Below are 19,638 nucleotides of genomic sequence, written 5' to 3' on the forward strand. Positions count from 1 at the left end.
GATGGGTGCACCACTGACCCACTCAAGTTCTGAGTTGATCGAGGAAGAGAGGAGTGTTTTGGCCCTTCTTTGGTCGCTTCCACTCGCCAGAGAGAGAGAAAGAGAAATATAGCTAAAACAAGCCAATGTACAAATATACCACCCCTCAATGAGTGTTAAGAATGGTGCAACAAATTTTAAAACATAAATCAAGTAGAACCATAGAATGATGTAATAAATTCAAACCCTGATAGTGACTAGCTCTTATGATGAGTTAAACCTTAGTGTGAACCATGGATGCAAGGGCAGAATCACTGCAGGCTGCTATTTATATCATTTATGATAGTCCAAATCGACGACCAAAAGGCAATCAGCCAGATCTTTCAAAGAAACATTTGCCTGTTTTTAGATATGCAAATATGCTTTGGACCAAACAATGAATCTCTAGCAAAGGATTGAGTGGATATAGTGGTGCCTAAGTTCTCCATGTAGAAAGAAAAACTTGCTGAACCTCAATCTAGTATAAAAACAAGTGAATAGTGAATTCGTCATCCTACGGACAAAAAGGGCAATAAGTTGCACATTTTAAACCCCGTTTTTTTGAAGTTTTCTCCATTTGAACCTTGTCCATCAAAATGAATCAAACATGCAATCGAGTTCTTGACATGGGAGCTTTGTTTCCATAGAAAATGCTTAAGAAACATGCTAGGAGCCAATATAAATGAATGACCGACACATGAAATCGAGAGATTGCCTATATTAGTCTCTGCCCATATAAAAGAATTGACAATGTTATGAAATGACTTGGGGCCTTGTCCAAATTGAGCTGGGATGTGACATCTCAAGAGTGCAGCGACCAATACATCTTACTATATATATATATATATATATATATATATATATATATATATATATATATAAAATGGTGCTCTTAATCTCAAGCTCAACATTTTTCAATACTGTTGAGATAGTAGCACTTCTAAATTTTAAACTGAGGACATGACTATAACATGCTACCTAACCCAATCGGTTGCACGACAAAAAAAAGAGTGTCACACTTTTCATACAAACTATAAAAAGGAAAAAAAAGAACAATGAAAACTTCTTAATCTGCAAAGCTTGCAACTTTTCTTTAAATATTATCTTCCACCTAACTATTGTTCTTATTTTTCTCTACTCTTATCAATTCTTAATATGTTGCTTAAAAAAGATATTAGTGACATTTAGCGAATAAAAAATACGATTGAAAAGAGTCACAGCTAATTCAGGTCATGGGAAGTTGGATCATAAGCCGTTCTTTGATAGTTACCGTAGCAATAGTTTAGTCATACGGAAACTTAGGTTTAAAACTGTTTTTTTTTAAGGATCAAAACTAAAAAATATGCTTAATTCAATGTGTAACCTTTTACAGCATATTCTAGTAATTACAATAACCGCATTTAAGCCGCCTCTCTCAGGTTGAAAGTCTTTTCATCGAGAAAAAACGCACTGCATTTTGACTCTTTGAGGAAGGCATTGCGTTTACTACCGCTGTACGGTAGAAGATCGCAGTGACCATCCGGCGAGGAGTGGAGTCATCATGTGTTAGTTGGAAACAGGATCCGGGTCTGCCTTCTGATTCAACCCTTTTTTTTCGAACATGTTTAATGGATCCCCTGCTTGACTGCTTCATCGTAGCACACGCTGCTGCTGTGTCTTGCTGCATGCCTCATGGATCACTTCTCTGAATTCCCCCTATTCGTTGACAGCAATCTCGGGACCCATCTCGCGATATCAGTGTCCCCCGACGACACAGTCGGGAATGTGAAGAGTACGTATTCGTCATCAATCTCTGCGTTCAATTTATGGTGCACATAGCATGAAATATTCTGCTGTTTTTTTTTTTTTTTTTGTTACGATGACTGCCATCGTACCAAAAGGCGTCCTTCATAGCGTTTCCGAGCCGAAAATCGTATGAGATTGTTCCAGGCCACGTCCTTCCATGACTCGGTTCATCGATGTAAATAGCATCGTAGAATGGGCGTTTGTCTATTCTTGAATCGTTAAAATTCGCGTTCCGAATAAGCCGGAACTTGCAACCTGGTTTAGGTTAAGCTGTATTTCGATTCTTCTTCATCGATTCCTGAAGCGTAGTGTAGTTGGGTATGACATGCATCCATTTCCCCTTTTGTGCAGATTCTGTTTGGCTAAACACTTTTTTCCTTATGCAGGTAAGCTAAGGCATGAGCATTCACTTTGTTTCCCTAATATTGGAGAAATCAGAGACCTTGCATTGATGGTAGTGTGAGAAACGCATCATCCCACTTTTGTAGAGTAGTGGTTTTCTTGTCTGCTTGTACAGGAAATTTCGCTTTGTTTTCGGCATACATTTATAATCCAGGAACATCCTAGATTCTTAACAGGGGAGGGGAAAAGAAAATACCAAAAGTGAAGAAAGAGAGAAACCTTTTAAAACAAATTATAGCATGAACATTTACCAAAAAAGTATATCTTGTAGATTAGCAAACGCCGAGTTCACTGGTAATTCCGAGGTTAGTAAGTATTCTCGGAGTATATGCTCTCTCTTGTTTCCATTCTTAGGCGATTTTGACTTGCCTGTAGTTATGCCAACATCTAGAAAAGTAGAAGAATCTTGTTTCTTATGGATATTTCGTACCCATCTAAGAAAATGACTATTGGTACAAGTGGCTCCAACGTTTGTTTAGAAAGTGACTGTTTTTGGACACATTGAGAATCCCCTAATTGTTGTGGCCTGTGCCTATATTTCTGTCTCTGAAGCAGCTTAATCTAGCTGTTTAGTCATATTTGTAAATAGGCAGCGTAATCAGCTTTGCTCATTGCAGGTGAACAGGGGATCATACTTACACCATCTTCCAGATTCAATTCCCATCAAGGATGCTTTCATGGGGCTGAGAACGACTTGGTTTCTTCACATGAAGGCAAATCAGATAAGCACAACAGATACAGAGAGAGATAGAGGCAGAAATGTTTATGGTGCAAGAGCAGATAAATGCGTCAAGTTCAATTGCAACATTAATATTTCGAAACATGTAGCACCTGAACCTGCTAAAAAAGCAGGCACTCAAACTGAGAAGCACATTAGGCCCACTGATACTGAGTATGAGATAGATTCTTCAGAAATGGATAAGGTTGACTGCATGCATGGGGATCAAGAAAAGAAGAGAAGAAAGAAAGGTGCTGTAACAGGTAGAATAAACATGGTGTTGGCTTGCAAGAGAAAGGCTGGGACTGTGCGCTGTAAGAAGTTCGGGTATCTGACTCTAATGCATATTGGCAGTGCAAGGAAAAAGAAAAATGAGAAACTGAAGAACCAGTACACTTCCAGGAAACGTGTGGGAAGAACAGGAAACAATGTCAAGTACTCCAACAAGTGGCACATGCCAGAAATGACGACCAATCCTCCTTTTCATCGCAAGAAAAGAATAGAACGTGCAACTAGAGAAGTGCAGGATGTTGCAGCTAAACATCAAGATATCTACATTTGTTCTCAATCAAGTCAAACAAAGTCCATTTACCATGAGAGTAAAGGAAATTGTGACGGCCAAGTAGATTGTACAGTTTCCCGCGAAGATGGAAATAATAGTTTAGGCCCAGGAAAATGTTATAGTAGTAGTAATGTGCATAAAAAATACCTTGAACATGGATCTGATCAATTCACCAATTTGCAATCCAGCTGTAATATTGGCCTCCAAGAGAATGGAATAGCTAAGGTTCAAGGCGTGCATCATCAAACCAATATTAATGAAGATCAAAGTCAGAATTTTAGACATCATAATTCAAAGAAAATATTTCGTCATGCATATATCCCACAAAATTTGCATTCAAGAGGTGAACTTCAAAGAGAAAGCTTATCTTCAGAAACTCCAGAAACTCCTTCAAGTAGCATGTCAGAAATGGTTTCAGTGTCGGGCATCATCAGGAGGTACTTTAACTCTGATGAAGTGAGTTTAACTGACAATCAAGCTGAAAGCAGTAAATGTGCAAGGGGATGCCCTGAGAGCCATACCTTCAGATGTGCGCATCTATGGAATCAAGTTCATGGTTGTTGGGAACCAGAGACTCCTGGTATCCAAGAGGATCAGTCTAATAGGGGAGGAATAGCTCCTTTACACACCGAAGCATCTTCTCATGTCAATGAATTTAATCAATCTGGTCAAATAAGAGAAACTTTTCTTGAACAATCAGAGAGGAATGTTGCAGAACATGCTAAGATAAGAGGTAAACATCACAAAGGTCTTAGTTGCAGTATGTTGCAAGAGGCACCATTGGCATCAAATATGGATGATTGTAAAAGTTCGCAAGTGAAGAACAGTTCTAAAAAGAAGAAAAGAAAAAAGAAGAAAAGGGAAGAAAAGAAAGAGGAGAATGTTCATCACCAAAAGATACAAGTGGAGAGCCAAACGGGTGATGAAAACAGAGTTGATCAACCTTCAAATTGTGCGGACACTTCACTGGATGCTAAAGTGAATGATTTTATGTCTGAACCTGCCGTTGGTGCAGATTCTAGGGCTGACCCCCCGCGTTTTCCTTCGTCCAGCAGCGGCCACAGTTCTCCAAAGTTAAAGCCTCGAAGAATGGAAGTTGGAAAGCGCATTCTTGAAGCAGTAAGCAGCCTAAGCACTTCATGTAGAAAAAAATCCTCTAATCTTGAGCTGAGATCCAAGATATCAGGATCAAATTCAATTAGGAAACTCGAGTTTGAGATCCTTTAGTATGGTTGTAAAACTGTTTAAATGCAAGTCAAATCTCTCTCTCTCTCTCTCTCTCTCACACACACACACACACACACTCACTCTCTCTCTCTCTTTTACTGGATTTTTTTTAAAGCTTCTTTTAAAACCTTTTGGATGCTAAAAGCCATGCAGTAGAAAAGGTTGCTTTATCTTGGTAACTGTGTATTTTTTGATCTGTTCGGTGTAACTTTTTGGGTTCATTGTTCTATAAAATGAATACAGAAATGGCATAAGCTTAGATTGTTCTGTAAGAAATGTATGGTGACTCACATCATTGTTTATGTTGGCCGATCCACAGAACGGGGATGCAAAGGGTTTGTATGTGGATTCAGAGTTGTGGTTCTTTAGCTGTACCAAACTCGAGCAAATCTGTTTATCGATGTCTTCACATTTGTCAGAACCCGAATTGTTTGCATCTATGTTCTGCAGACTGGTTCATTAACTGAATGCGGTGCTTATCTAAGCAAAGGTGCAGAGAATTATTTCTCATGCCATCTCTTGATTTCTCACACCCAAGGTCCATTTCATCACTGGAAGCAAGCCCCTTTCCCACCTTGCCTTGCCACAAGATATCAGCAGACTTTCCGGGAGAATCCTTAACTAAGGAATAAATCGTTCAAGGACATCAGAAATCCATCCCAGTGATCTGATTTCATAGCCACGGATTTCCGCCCCCATCGAATATTCAAAATCCATGTGAGATCCGGCGGTTGCTAAAACTATGTGTTTCGCCTTGAAATCCAGCATCTGATTTGAGATCCGAAGTTATCAAACACAGCCCAATTTTCTGGATTAAGTAAATACAGACCAATCCAATTACTGATTGGACTTAGTTGGGATTCCCTTTCGCATGAAGTAATCAAAGCCTGAAGGTTATCAGTTCTAATGAAAATCCTCATCTTATTATATGTTAACCATTTGGCAATACTAGCATACGAGTAGTAAAGGGTATACCCTATCTTAATCTGATTCACTTGTGTATTTATCATCAACACACCCGGTGGCATTTGTCCCCTCTAATTTTCTGTGGAAAAAGAAAAACTTTGCCATGCAATATGGAATTAGAATAACCTAAACACATTAATATCAGAGTAAGTTGAAAGAAAAAAAAAAAGTATCTTATCTATCCAATTACTATATCAAATTAATGTATATATGTATATGATGCACACCCAATGGGAACACAGACATAAGCAAAGGGGCTATCATAGAGTAGGGGTATTATGCGTACGTATAGCCGACGATACCGAGGGATAAGCACACAACGGGCCAGCAGATCAGGGACGAAGATCAAAGATGGACAATTCAAGCTGAAGAAGACTGCGTCAGTTGAAAGGAGCAGAGTCGGATTGGGTGCAACCCAGTATGCGTTAGGATCAAGTTTAGCTAGCAAGAGCTCAGGCTAACCTGAGCGCGTCGCGGCTGGGTTCAAGCCCAAACCGAGTCATTATAAGTGTTTCCTATTTTGTTGAGTCATTACAGGTTTTGTATTTGTCGCAGTCCGAGACAGCGGGTGGCACCCGAGACAATCCAGTAGTATATAAGATGGAGACTGCACCAAAGTTTGTATCTTTTTTGAAATTGAATCAATGAAAAGACTCCTTTTCTCTCCCGCGTGGAGTGTTTGAGTTGCTTAGGTGTGGCGCCAAAAGCTTGGCCAGCGAAAGGAACCTTGCTGGAAAAGAAGAACGACTACAGGACCAGAGGAGAGGACCCGGGAACTCTACCGAAAATGTAGGCGACGGGTCTTGAGTAGATGTGTGATTCCGACCAAGGTGTAGATGTCTTCCATCACCAGGACATTTAGAGGCCAGGGTGGAGGATTGTGAGCTTGGTGGAGGAGCGTGGACGCCGATCACCAAGAGCCTCTCAGATCTGCTGCACGACAGCTGAAGGAACATCTTCAGTCGGTGAGAATCCTATCTCTGTGGAGATTCTACCATGAAATCTTCCTGTTACCCGATCAGAAGTGGAGAGGATGCTGACATTCTGATCGATTTGAGTTTAACTCATCTAACGAGAGGAATAGATCGGTTCGATTTGACTGAGATTGAAGGATCTGAAGAAGAAATGAAGTGCTGACGAGATCGGGCGAGCACAATCCCTGTTTCAAGTGGATTGCCTAACGAATGACTTAGATCGACTTTAATTCTTGTTGAGATCAGTTCTTCTGTCGCATTCTATATCTAATTGCTGCGGATTACTTGCGACGAGCAACAAAGTGAAATCTGTTGAGGAATTGGATGATTGAAGATGAAGAACAGAGGATGTATTATGTATAGGCACAATGACATAAAGTTTTGTTAATCTGTTAATTCCCAACGACCCGAGCAAGATCTGAATTCGAGAATAGCTCAGTTGTCTTCATAACTAATGGAAGATTCTGATGAAGTTTGAGGAGAATCCGATTTGTTTTGGATAGTTTGCCGGAGCTGATCGGAATCACGACGGCGGATCGCAGAATTAGGCGGCGCAGTTCTAAGCAACATCAAAATCTAGGCTGATTTCAATCCTCAACGACTCACCATTTGGAAGCTGCTTTGAAGCTGAATTTTTGGGCATTCATTCATCATAATCTTATCTATCACTGGTTCAAATGTCAGCTCAATCCGAGCTGCGGTTGAATTTTGGCGAATTTTTGAAGATGGCTGACTCCAAACATTGCCTGAGCCATGCGACAGGCTATTTCAGGTAGAATCAGTCGCATCTTTGGGCTCAACGAGTCAGCAACTAGAAACAAATTTGGAGCTGGTTCTTGGGACGTCTAACCCTCAAGTACTTAGCTTCATTCAAACCAATTTTCACGATTTTAGAAGCTTTGGAAGTGAAAATATGAATTTTTGAAGGAGATCGACTTGTGAACTAAGCTTGAGCATCTGAGACAAGTTGTTTCAGGCAGAAATAGGCACGAGTTAGCTGTTGGAAGTGACTTTGGAGCTGGGTTTTGGAGCATCTATTCTTCCATATTTCAGCTTTCTCGAGACCAAATTTCATGAATTTAGGAGATCTGGACAAGGAGAAATTAATTTTTGAAAGAGCACGGTCCCAGAAGCTGGCTTTACACCTTTGAGAGGGATTCTCGCCAGTTTCCCCAATTTCTATCTTAAATTTGGGTGAAACCAGAGATCCGATGCATTCTTCATGACCTTGAATTGTGAATAACTGTAAGATATACATCTGCTTTATTTGCTGGTTCATTTGCAGCATCAGATCCATTGCTGTAAGCCACTGCTGCAACCTATTCCTGAGCTGGACCTGCATTTCTGAAGAGCACACTGTCGGTGCTGAACATTTGGCACATGTTTTCCCTAATTCATCACTTAACATGGGTTCAATCGATCCTTGCTACTGTCACAAAACCGAACAAGCGAGGAGAGACTGATCAGTAGGAAGATGTGAGCTGCTGGGGAGTTGATCATTGAAGGGACGAGCGCTGGTGTCTATCTAGCATCTACTACCCCAGTTCACTCAAAACATGGGTTTCTACTGTATTCTGGTGAAGTGCAGAACTTACTAGTTTTCTGTACTTCTGATTTGATGCGATTGTAATCTGTTGTATTCCCTTGCGAGCTGAGGTGCTTCAGAGAGGAGGACTCAATTGGAGATCACCATCTTGCTGTGCACAAGATCTGAGCCTGTGGAGAAGTGTTGAATACCGAGGATTGTAATGGCCTTCTTCCTCAGTGAGTGCTGGACTAGCTCTAGCAAGGTACATTCGAACCCCCCTATAGTTGCGTGGGAGGGTGCATTCTATTTCCAGCCAACCTTCGGGTTTGCAGTTGTAAGGAATCTTCTAAAGCTCGTTTAGCCGAGGACACATTCCCAAACTGCTGGACTTACTTAGGGCAAATGGTGTGGATTGCTCGTTTTAGGGATTGCATGAATGGTTTAACTTGGATGAATGATTGTTGAGTGAGGGAGAGTTCAAAATTGTATCGAGAATGCTTGTAAAGCCTCACATCTCCACTATTGATTGTAGTACGTTAAAAAATTGGGAGGGACATTCCACTTGTATATCAGTCTTAAGGGATATATTCAGTCGGGGTTGTGTTCGACTTGGGATCAAATTTTGTATTCCCTATTCATTTAACCTCCCTCGGCGTGTTAGTCCCCAATAGATCTTAGGAAGCCACTGCATCTTGGTGAGATTTGAGTAGCTACAAGGGCAAGTCACATCCGTATATAATGGTAACGGTTATACATGGAAGTTCACATCTTTTGTTTCTGTCTCAGTTCTAACATGAGGAAAGTGTATTAAAGTGTGGAATTTAGCTGCAAGTGTCCATAGTCATCTGCTTCCTTCTTACCGTGGTCTCAACTGCTCAGCTTTAAACAGTATCTGTTTTACGACAATAAATGAAGAATGAGCCCCCTCTCCATTTTAAGAAGTTGGGTCTTACTACTATTGAAGCAAATGGGAAGATGGAAATTCTAAGTTCAACGTAACGTTGAAAACTGACGCGATTTTTTTAGAATATCGTGATATTATCGGGCAGTGAATGCGATAAAATCAGTATCTTCCCCATCTGCTTCGCATTGCATGTCCAAGTTCGTTATTCGTTAGAATATCAAGAGGAAACCCCAAAAAGGCTAAAAAAGACTGAACAGTCATTTGAATTTTACAACATTTATCTTTAGTTTCAATTGTCCTCAGTTATATATCGCAAAGTTTTTCGCTGCGTTGTTAGGGTTTAAAATTGCGCCTTTATTTTGTCGATCCTTTATTTTGGGGCTGTATATAAGCGTATCTGGCGCTCTTCCCTTCGCGCTCGAAAACTCGGCTACTCTCCGAGGCACCCTTCCTTGTCTGGGGCGATGCCGACCAAGAAGAGAGGAGGACGCGGCGGCTCATCGAAAGCCCTGCAGAGCAAGAAACGGAGGAAGGAGGAAGAGCCGTCGTCGGACGAGGATCCTCAGAGGGTGGAAGGGGACGCGGAGGAGGAAGAAGAGGAGGTACTCGATGATTCTGTAGATGAAGCTAGAGGTAGAGGCGGAGAAGAAGAAGATGATGATGATGATGACGATGACGATGAAGACGAAGAAGGAGAGTCTCTTTCAGAAGTTTCTTCGGACGAGAATCCGTTCAAGGATGACTTCGACGGGGGAAGCGGCGAAGGTAAGTAAAAGTGTGTCGAACGAAAAGTTTAACGTTTTATATGGTTTCTAGCTCTGTACGCGCTTGATTGGATGATTTTCAAGTCGCTCGAGACTTTTTGTTGATTCTCTTTCTATTCGGTTGAAGCATTTCCATAAATTTTTCTATTCTTGCCTTGGAGAGCATTGTGCTTTCCTCGACTTCTTTCTCTCAGTGGGCGCGGGGTTTTAATTTATTATGCCATGTTTTATTTTCATTTGTTCGTTTAGGTTCAGATTCAGATGAATCTGATATCGAAGAGCAAGCGCGAGCTATTGTGGAAGAGAAAGCGAGGGAGGACGAGGACGCAGAGGCAGAGTTGCAACTCAACATCAAAGAAGAAGCTGATGATTTCATACTTCCAACCGCAGAGGTGTGCTTCTCGATGGGAGTCAATATTTGGCGTATTTTACTTTTGAGCTGCTTGTGAACATTGTTGGGCATATATAGTTGGCGTTACGGCGTGCGTAAACTGTGCTAATGTTTGTGCTATTGCTTGCGTTTGACACTCCGATCTTTAAAGTGTAAATCTTTTTCAAGCTTATTATTTCTTGTTACAAAGTTCAAAACTTTGTTTAGCAGCTTATAGAATAGCATAAGGAAAAGTGTTTTTTCTGTGTACCTAATCGTCCACCGGATACCTTGTTTCGTTGTTTATAAGGAACTCTATTCCTTCTTCGCGTGGTAGCTTTATTTGGTTAGCTTGCTGTACTTGTTGTTGAATGATCAGACTTGATGGAATTTTCCTTTATTTTCTAGTTATTAACGTGCTCTGAGATTGAGAACTAATCTGGAGGTACCTGGTGCTTGCCGGGCATTCCCGTCCATGTGAAACTTCGCTAATCACCTGGAGTTTAATTTTATTCGCAAGCTCTTGGTTATAGAAGCACTTCAGAATTGACTGAACGAGTCTTGGCACTAGGGGTTCCTCCCTTCAGGAATGTGCTGTTTTAAGGCAAAACTCAAGAAAGGATCGATGATCTTCTAACATAATATCTGGAACTATGCTGGCTTGTTCTTTAAAATGAAAGCTCACATTTGTTTAATGAAAAATTGTGCCTCTGAAAACTTGTTATACTGTTATTGTTCAAAATAAAGTTTGATTTTATTTGACAAAAAAAAACCTAAGTGATTTTGGTTCTCGGTTTGATGGTGATTGGTAATTTGGTAGTAATCCTGATGTTTAAGCATGTTGATACTTCATCACATACTCAATTATTGTGGTTGCTTAGGAGCTTGAAGAAGAGCAGCACCGCCCTCCAGATCTTCCGAATCTTCAAGGGAGGATCAAAGAAAGTAAGTGTCACCTTCTTTGTGTTCAACATCAAAGCATCTATTATTGCTATAATTATTATTACACTTTAACTATTTATATTTATGTTTTTTTGTTATAGTTGTACGAGTGCTATCAAATTTCAAAGCTTTAAGACAAGAAGGATCTGCACGAAAGGATTATGTTGAGCAACTCAAGAGAGATTTGGCCTCATATTATGGATATAACGAGTACTTGATTGGTATTTTTGTTGAGGTAATATCCTATATCCATCTCAAGCATGATCACTTGAGCAATAAAAAGAAGTGCCAGATATTTCAGTGGGTGGTGCCCATTCAGGCCGTAAGTTACCAACCACTGTGAAACTTATCTTTTTTTTTGAACAAAATTCCAAACAGATGTTTCCAGTTGTAGAGCTTGTGGAGCTCATTGAAGCATTTGAGAAGCCTCGACCCATATGCTTGCGCACAAACACTTTGAAGGTGAAATATCATCTCTTTATGTTGCGTTTCTCGAATCAGATTTCAATGTCCAGTGCTATTGGTGTATGTTCTTGGGTCTAGGGCTCACAAAATAAGTGGATTGAGCTCAGCCTGCTTTTTTTCTTTTCCAAGCAGCTTGTTTTGTGTCAAAAGGAGTTTGAACTGGCTTTGTTGGGCTTGTGTGAGTGTTTTGATGCAGGAACCAGAAAAAACTAGAGTCCCTGTCTTGGTTGAATGATAAAAAATGAAAATTTTCTTTTGTGAAAAAGTTGGTAACACAACTTGAATCTGTCCCAGTATATATATGTGTGTCAGAAGTAGACTGTTTAATACTTTAACGTGCTCATAAAAGTGATTGTCCATAGGAAACAACTAGCTGTTGGTGAATTAGAACCCCTGTGGCACTGTCACTGCAAGTACTGCTGAGGTTTATTTGATGATAGAAGAATAGAAAAGAAATCATAAACTAACTACTGATGGGAATGATGAGAAATGCTGAGTTAATGCCTCAATGGAACTCCTAAACTATGACTAGTAAAATTTCCTCGAAACTTTATCAAAGGCTGAAGTGTATTGTATGTCAGTCTATATTCTATACAATGGAGAGCATGGGCATTCCTCTGCTGTAAAATGCATGTCTCAGAAGCGGGGCATCTACACCCTTATGCTTTAAGTGCTCACGTCTTATTTTGTCTTGAGATGCACATCTCATGCAATTGGTCCCACTTTTACAACAACCATAAATCAGCTGTCTCATTTTGTTTTTTACTTTGCATCATATTTTCTTCTCATGTTTAGCAAGACCAGTTCTAGCAAAGGTGGAGTCTGTGTGTTTTTTTTTCAGATTCATATCATGCAACACTGAAATTATATTTATTTCTCCATTATGGATGGTAAAGGGATCTGTTGTTGCAGGCCATCCTGATGATTGGAAAGACTCATTGTACATTTTATTTACTGTGCAGACTCGCAGAAGGGATCTTGCTGGCGTATTAATAAATCGAGGGGTAAACCTTGATCCATTAAGCAAGTGGTCAAAGGTGAGATATCCATAAAGCTCTTTTGTGTGTGTGTGTGTGAGGTATTTCTTAACGTTCATCAACATGCATCATCTCCTATAGGTTGGGTTGGTTGTATATGAATCTCAAGTGCCTGTTGGAGCTACACCTGAATACATGGCGGGACACTACATGGTATGACATGGTTCTCTCTCTCCCTCTCCTACTTCTGTCTAAAAAGGAAAAAGGCTGAACTTTCTTTGATGTATTTTCTGAAAGTTCTGATTTTTTTTTCACAGCTGCAAAGTGCTAATTCTTTCTTGCCTGTGATGGCACTTGCCCCTCAAGAGAAGGAGAGAATTGTGGACATGGCGTAAGTAGCTTATCGTCCGTTAACATTCATCAGGAGATTACACTTGTTTAATCAATGAATTGTATCTGGTTGTGCTCAACCAGCTTCTCTTGAGAGTCTTGGATATTTCTGAAGTTTGATTTGAGGGGGCTGGGCACGTTTAATTCATGGTGCTTTGTTGATGTGACTGAGCTTAACTTGTTGAGCTTGACTTCCTCTTAGAATGTTCTTTTCACTTTTTCTTGTTTGCACTGATACAAGTTGGTTTATTTGTCTCCATAACAAGGAACATTTGAAATAAATTGTCAGATGTGATAAGGCAGATGTCATTGCTGAAAGTTTGCCTTTTTCTTATCCCAGTCTTTGTAAATTGCAACTGATGCACAATGTGGAAAGATATCCTGGTGCATGGGCTTAAGCCATTAGGTTGTCAGCTTAGATTGATAATGGACCATTCTTCTGCTTATCTATTTGCTGTTTTTTGTGATTGCTCTGGTTTGATTTCCATTGATCTTCTCTACATTTTGCTGCAGTGCTGCACCTGGTGGTAAAACAACATACGTTGCAGCTCTAATGAAGAACACTGGTATGTCTTCAATTTTATTTCTTTTTAAATATGCCCTGCCAGTGGCTGTTTGATTCTTATGATATTCTTCCAAATCCTTCTGTTATGACATTGATTGCCTAATGTTTTATGGATTTTTTGGACTGAGATTTAAATTATCACGTCTTAGATGCTTTATGATCATTGTTCATTGAGGTGGTGGGTCTTAGAAGGATACATTTTCACGGACATGGGTTTGGTGATAAAATCTATTACAAAGGGTTCATTTTTTTTCCACTGGATGAATGCACATGATTTTGTCGTACATCTTGTGGTCTCCTAGAAGAAGCACATTAGGTCTTGTTCTAGTTAATGTATTATGACTTGAATAAATGAAAAAAAAAAAGAAAATCATATTTAGTATAGGGATGTTCAATCCTAGGGATCAGTATTTTGTGTGGATCTGAGTTTCATTTTGTTAAGTGCATGCTGTTCTACTGTTTTTCACTTTTTCGTTGTTGTTACTTTTTTCGTTAAAATATTTTATCTTATTTTGCTTCTTTATGTTATTAAGTTGTTATAATGTTATTTGTTAATTTATTTTAGTATCTCTGTTCTGTCCGAGCCATGCTTTTTCTGTTGAGGAATTCTGTTGTTAGTTATGTATTAGTTATTAGTTATATCTTAGTTATACATTAGTTATTAGCTTTTTCGTTTGTGCTTGTATGAGTTTTATGTGGCAGCCGTGCAGTTAAGAAAGCCAGGTGAGATGTTGGCTTTTGAGTTATATACTAAATTCCTACATGTGCACCCAAGATATATTAGTCTCCTACGTGTGATGCTAATATATAACATATATATTAGTTATTACTTAATGCTGTTTTTGAGTAATATATATATATATATATATATATATATATATATATATATATACCCTGCACTGAATTTTTTTGGGATTTGCCGCATCCTGCACCCGCACCCTGCACTTAGGTGACATAGACTGCACCAGCCAATTCCCTTGTCTTTATTCTGTAACTTCTATTTTTCCTATCACTTTAGAATATTTCTCTTGCTTTATTCATCTTTGGTCCTTATGCATCACTATTCATTTGTGTGCAGAGTCTGCAGACTCATGTTGTATTTAACATAGTGTATGTTACAATATGTTATGTTACTTAGTGTAACTAGAAAGGAAAAAAACTATGATACATCCCTGACACTAGTTTCAATGATGTAACCATACTGTACTGTGTTTTACTTATGATGCATCCCTAGTACGTAATACATATGTTATGTATGGTATGGGGTGAGTTATTGACACCTTCAAAACCGTTTTTGGATTTAAAGTTGCATAAATTTCTTAAGGTTGAATATTATGTTTGATGTGCAATGGGAGACCAGGTGACTTTTCCATCTTAATTTAAGGGTGAATTCTACGGTTGTGTAAATAAGAGTTTCATATGGTAGCACATCTTCCTCAACCCCTTCCCTCTGCCTATATAGCAAAGCAGCTTTGCTTCGTTCTGATAATTTATCTACTTTTCCACTTTATGCAATAACTCCGGCATGTGTGTGATTATTGTTTTTATTTTCTTTGCATTTTTCAGGAATAATATATGCAAATGAGATTAAAGTCCCAAGGCTTAAGTCACTTTCAGCAAATTTGCATCGCATGGGAGTGACAAATACGATCGTTTGTAACTACGATGGGAAGGAGGTTGGTACTGAATTCTTTATGTCTGCTATATTTCTGAACACTTTGTTTAGATTCTTGTGCCTGGTTATGTTGTTAACGAGTTCTGAGAACATTGTCTATTTTTTTTTCTTCTTTGATTAGCATAAATCATAGAAAATCAATTGTTGAACATGGTTTATGGCCAACTTGCTGAATCAGATTTTTTTAAATTTCCAGAAAAGACAGACAAAAGTTTGATTTGAAGTCCTAAGTTAGTACCAAATTGCTTATTCAAAATTGTTCTTAATTAGAGCCAGCAGCCTGTAGTGTTCTCTGCGGACAATGTACTGCTGAACAATGTAACCATTGATCCACAAAAGCTTCTGACTATCTGAGTATCTTCATAAGAAGAAAGCAACTTTCTTTAGCAGCAGGAAACTATGTTTTATTTTTAGAGTCCGTCCACGAAAGGTGTGAAGCTACCTTTGAGGTACATTTGATATTTATTAAGAAAAGGTAACAAAAACAAAGTGCAATCTTTCAAGGTCAATCTATTCTCTCCCCTAAATATTTCCCTTTTCACTAATAAATCGATTAATCAACTCATGTTTCTGCAACCAATTGAGTCATCCAACCCAATTGGGGGGTCAAGCGCCTACTAAAGGGATCATCTGGATTTTCACTTGAATTTCTCCATGGTTTATCCATCATCTCTGAAATGCGATTGTTATCACCAACATTGTTTTAATTAGAGTGGTCGATAAGGCTAGATGATTTTTAGAGTTCAAAAATTTTCTGCAATTATAAGGAATATTTTATTTAATTTCTTAAATCCTTCATGATTTACTTCTCTTCCTCTATTATGCAATGTGAAATTTTGTTTCTTGCTCCTGCTTTGCTTATAGTTTTTTGGTTTCTTCAGTAACCTTAGCTGCACTTCTTATAAGCACTGATCGCTGCTATATATTTTTTTTCTCTTCAAGCAAAACAAAATTAGACTTAAATTTTTGCAACATAGGGGTCTCCTAGTGTGCGACATTTTTCTTTAATCTTTACCTGTCTGATGTAGCATAGCAATTTTCAGCATAATGATGATGTGCGGAATTTGGATATCTTCTCATCCTATCCCTACCTGTATGCCTTTACCACGTCTGTAACTATTTGATTTATTCTGGGCATTACCTTTAATGTGATTCCACCTAGTTGTTTGTTCCCACACTAGTTATTTTTGGGAAAGCCTGTCATTAACCATAGAATGTATGTCCTCTCCTTTTGTATGTTCCTTAGCTTTTTTGAACGTTGAATTCAAAGTCAGTCCCTGCTGATATTTTCTGCGAGCTAGTTAATTTGGCTATCAACATTTAAGTATTGCTCAAATCTTCTGGCACTAATGGACTACATAAATCATCATTCTTTGAGTGACAAATGAAAATTTAGAATCACAGCAACGTACATCTGGCTCTTGCATATTTCAGTCATTCATTTTACACGTATGTGCTTGTTCTGTTCTTTGCTGGCATTGCTCTCTAGTAGTTTGGAATTGGGTTGTGTTGGGCATTATTTGTTATTCAACGAGCCTCATGCCTGTTTGCTGCATTTTGTCCCAACTGCAGCTTCCGAAGATTTTGGGACCAAATTCTGTGGACAGAGTGTTGCTAGATGCCCCTTGTAGTGGCACTGGGGTGAGTCACCTTCGTTAACTGTGTTGCGTTTTTCTTTTTTAATAGATTTGTTCTGGTTCCTGTAAAGTGCCAGTGAAAAATACTTGCTTTGTGCAGGTTATATCCAAAGATGAATCAGTCAAAGCTTCTAAGAGTGCAGAAGAGATACAGAATTGTGCTTATCTACAGAAGGTATGCATGTCTCTGTTACTCTTTGTGACATGTTCTCTATAGCCTGAGGCTGTATACAAAAAATATGCATCTGAAATTTCTTGTTGCGTACTGAATAAATGTTTGCTTTAACATTTATCTGTTTAGATATCTAATGTAGAGTAGTTTCAACTTTGATGTTGACAACTTGACATACAGGACATACTGCTGGAGATTGGACAGAAGTGTATGGCTAGTTGGTGTCATATAACACAGTTTTACACTATTTCTGTTCGCTATATGCGAGTCATCTTTTTCTTGTTAGGAAGCTATCAAAGCTTTAGTTTGCTTTAAGATATGAACATAAGCACCTTTGCTGGTTGTTTTGGTTTTTTTTGTCTGATTCTGGACTTGATTTATGAATCCCTGTGAGAGATATTAATTGAAGATGGGGTCAGAATCTGAGATTAGGTAGACTGCTGAAAATTTACTAATTTAAGACGATCGATGACCCGGAATCTGCCTGGATTGCTGATAGCTACCGTCTGTTGCAGTATATAAATATTCTTGTCCATCAGTAGCTCCATCATTTTAAAGCAATTTGATTTTACTTGTCAATTGTCTCTTAATTATGTCAATTCTGTTTTCTGTTACAGTTTATTTTTCACCACAAAAAAATCCAAGTAATAAATAAAATTATTTGTTTCAGCAATTGATTCTTGCAGCAATAGACATGGTGGATGCTAATTCAAAAACTGGGGGATATATTGTCTACTCTACTTGCTCCATAATGATTCCAGAGGTTCATTTCCTTCAATAAGCTTTCTGTTAAGTAGTTTCAGGTCATTTTAATTAGCTAAATCTTTTCTTGGATAATATTTCCTTATTATTTTGCAGAATGAAGCCGTAATTGATTACGCATTGAAGAAGAGGGATGTTCGCCTTGTGCCATGTGGACTGGACTTTGGTCGTCCTGGGTGAGTTAAATTACCTTGAAGAACAATGTGTTGGACATGGGAATCTCATGACGTGGCTGATGCCCCTAGTATGACTTTCATAGTTATGGACTTACGGCAGTGCTTACTTGACGTTGATTGTTGATTTATGTTGAACCAACTTTCAAGATAGTTTGGATCATGAGACGTTGAACCATTTGGTCAATTTTAGGACATATCTAAAATTTTAGGACATATCTAAAAAACAATCACTGGGAAGCCATTTACTGATATCTCTTTTTGTTTCAACTAAAATTTGCTTAGGGTGTTGGTTTAGTCTGGATTTTATACCATTACGTTATTTTTTTATCACTTTTCAAATGTTACATTTTTATTGTTGTAATATAAGCAGCTCATGTGCTGTTGTTCTATTTCTTCTGACTAGGTTTATACGGTTTAGAGAGCACAGATTTCACCCTTCTTTGGAGAAAACAAGACGCTTTTATCCACATGTTCACAATATGGATGGTTTTTTTGTTGCTAAGGTATTGCCCTTTTCATCACTTCATCTGCTGTCGTATAGGAGGGAGTTTTCAATTTGTTGAATTTCTCTGTGATGGCTTTATTTATCTTGTAAAATATATTTAATGATAATTTCTATGGTAGTGTTGCCTTGTGCTTGAACAAAAGCACAAAGGAGTCCTAACGATGATTAAACTTGCAGTTGAAGAAAATGAGCAACTCAAAACCAGTTGAGGCTTCAGATGGTCCATTGGGAGAAGTTGAACAAGGACCTGTGACTATGAGTGTTGAAGAGGGTGTTCCCAATGGAAAGTCCGAACACTCACAGAAACAGATGCATGATAATAAGGAGAAAAATGGTTTCACAAGAAGTGATCATAAGAAGAATGCTAAAGGAAAAATTCCTGTCAGGTCCAAGCCTATGAAAAAGAAATTCTCACCCAAGGACAAGCATCAGCCAGGTAGATCTCCTTTCTCTCCATTTTGATGGGAATACATGCTGTCCTGACAGATTAATGTTTCTGGAAATGATGTGGGGCCATTAATATGCTCCTCTGGTAGTCATTCTGTGCCCGGAAAATGCTCCATTTTGGTGTCTTTGTGGGCTGTAGAGGACTCGGTGTTTTCGACCATTTTCTGGCAGCAACTAATAGCTTTTGCTCTTTACATGAAAATGTTTATGTAGGGAAGAGAAAAGGAAAGGATCGCCAAAAAAAGTTTCTGAAGCCTGATTCGGCAAAAGTGAAGCGGCAGAAAGGAAAAGCTAATGCCCCAAAAAAACCAGTTTGATTTATTCTTCTAATCTGTATTGGATAAATTTTCTGATGTGATTGTAGTAGGTCAGCAAGAGCTGCCTGCATATAATCATGCATCCACAGTTTTGACTATGCAGATAGGAATGTAATCCTATTGCTTTATGTATATACAAGAATGTTGAATCTTTTATTTGTCGTGGAATGTGATTGAGGGCGTCTCCTACTTTTACCGTGGTAATAATTCTTTCATTGTTATATATAAGAAACAAATTTTAGCAGCTTTCTGGAAGCCTTGTGATTGAGTTTTTTAAAATGTTGAAAGAAGCATGATATTTTCAGGGAAGACATTTTGAAATGTCGTGTTTTTATAGTATTGATTGGATAATGCTCCTTTTCTTTAAAATCCAATCTGTTTTCATATTTA

The 19,638-nt window shown here is 38.6% G+C and overlaps 2 protein-coding genes across 4 annotated transcripts; both read left to right on the forward strand.

Moving 5' to 3' along the window:
• Window positions 1–1,469: 1,469 nt before the first annotated feature.
• LOC116258571 (uncharacterized) lies at window positions 1,470–4,956 on the forward strand. Of its 3 annotated transcripts, none has more exons than XM_031635766.1 (3): window positions 1,470–1,789; window positions 2,190–2,257; window positions 2,823–4,956. In XM_031635766.1, exons 1-3 carry the CDS (start codon window positions 1,690–1,692, stop codon window positions 4,710–4,712), a joined length of 2,058 nt encoding a protein of 685 aa, XP_031491626.1. In that variant the 5' UTR covers window positions 1,470–1,689; the 3' UTR covers window positions 4,713–4,956. The 3 variants fall into 3 exon arrangements, with proteins under 3 accessions (XP_031491626.1, XP_031491628.1, XP_031491629.1); XM_031635769.2 differs by having other exon boundaries at window positions 1,731–1,789; window positions 2,190–2,262; XM_031635768.2 differs by lacking the exon at window positions 2,190–2,257.
• Window positions 4,957–9,487: 4,531 nt separating this feature from the next.
• LOC116259703 (26S rRNA (cytosine-C(5))-methyltransferase NOP2B-like) lies at window positions 9,488–19,402 on the forward strand. The gene is made up of 17 exons (XM_031637609.2): window positions 9,488–9,849; window positions 10,098–10,240; window positions 11,100–11,163; window positions 11,262–11,395; window positions 11,539–11,622; window positions 12,588–12,662; window positions 12,744–12,815; window positions 12,920–12,993; window positions 13,506–13,558; window positions 15,124–15,233; window positions 16,805–16,873; window positions 16,970–17,044; window positions 17,712–17,804; window positions 17,900–17,979; window positions 18,383–18,482; window positions 18,662–18,920; window positions 19,145–19,402. Exons 1-17 carry the CDS (start codon window positions 9,549–9,551, stop codon window positions 19,246–19,248), a joined length of 1,890 nt encoding a protein of 629 aa, XP_031493469.1. The 5' UTR covers window positions 9,488–9,548; the 3' UTR covers window positions 19,249–19,402.
• The last annotated feature ends 236 nt before the right edge of the window (window positions 19,403–19,638 follow it).

The sequence above is a fragment of the Nymphaea colorata genome, chromosome 8, assembly GCF_008831285.2.
Source record: "Nymphaea colorata isolate Beijing-Zhang1983 chromosome 8, ASM883128v2, whole genome shotgun sequence".
In the NCBI taxonomy this organism is placed as follows: domain Eukaryota; kingdom Viridiplantae; phylum Streptophyta; class Magnoliopsida; order Nymphaeales; family Nymphaeaceae; genus Nymphaea; species Nymphaea colorata.

Bases quoted from the DNA above. Each gene is read 5' to 3' on its own strand.
- LOC116258571 (XM_031635766.1), top strand. From the start codon at position 1,690: ATGGATCACTTCTCTGAATTCCCCCTATTCGTTGACAGCAATCTCGGG. The intron at 1,790-2,189 runs GTACGTATTCGT...TTCCTTATGCAG, and splicing joins CACAGTCGGGAATGTGAAGA to GTAAGCTAAGGCATGAGCAT. The intron at 2,258-2,822 runs GTAGTGTGAGAA...TGCTCATTGCAG, and splicing joins TCAGAGACCTTGCATTGATG to GTGAACAGGGGATCATACTT.
- LOC116259703 (XM_031637609.2), top strand. From the start codon at position 9,549: ATGCCGACCAAGAAGAGAGGAGGACGCGGCGGCTCATCGAAAGCCCTG. The intron at 16,874-16,969 runs GTGAGTCACCTT...TGCTTTGTGCAG, and splicing joins CCCCTTGTAGTGGCACTGGG to GTTATATCCAAAGATGAATC. The intron at 17,980-18,382 runs GTGAGTTAAATT...TCTTCTGACTAG, and splicing joins CTGGACTTTGGTCGTCCTGG to GTTTATACGGTTTAGAGAGC.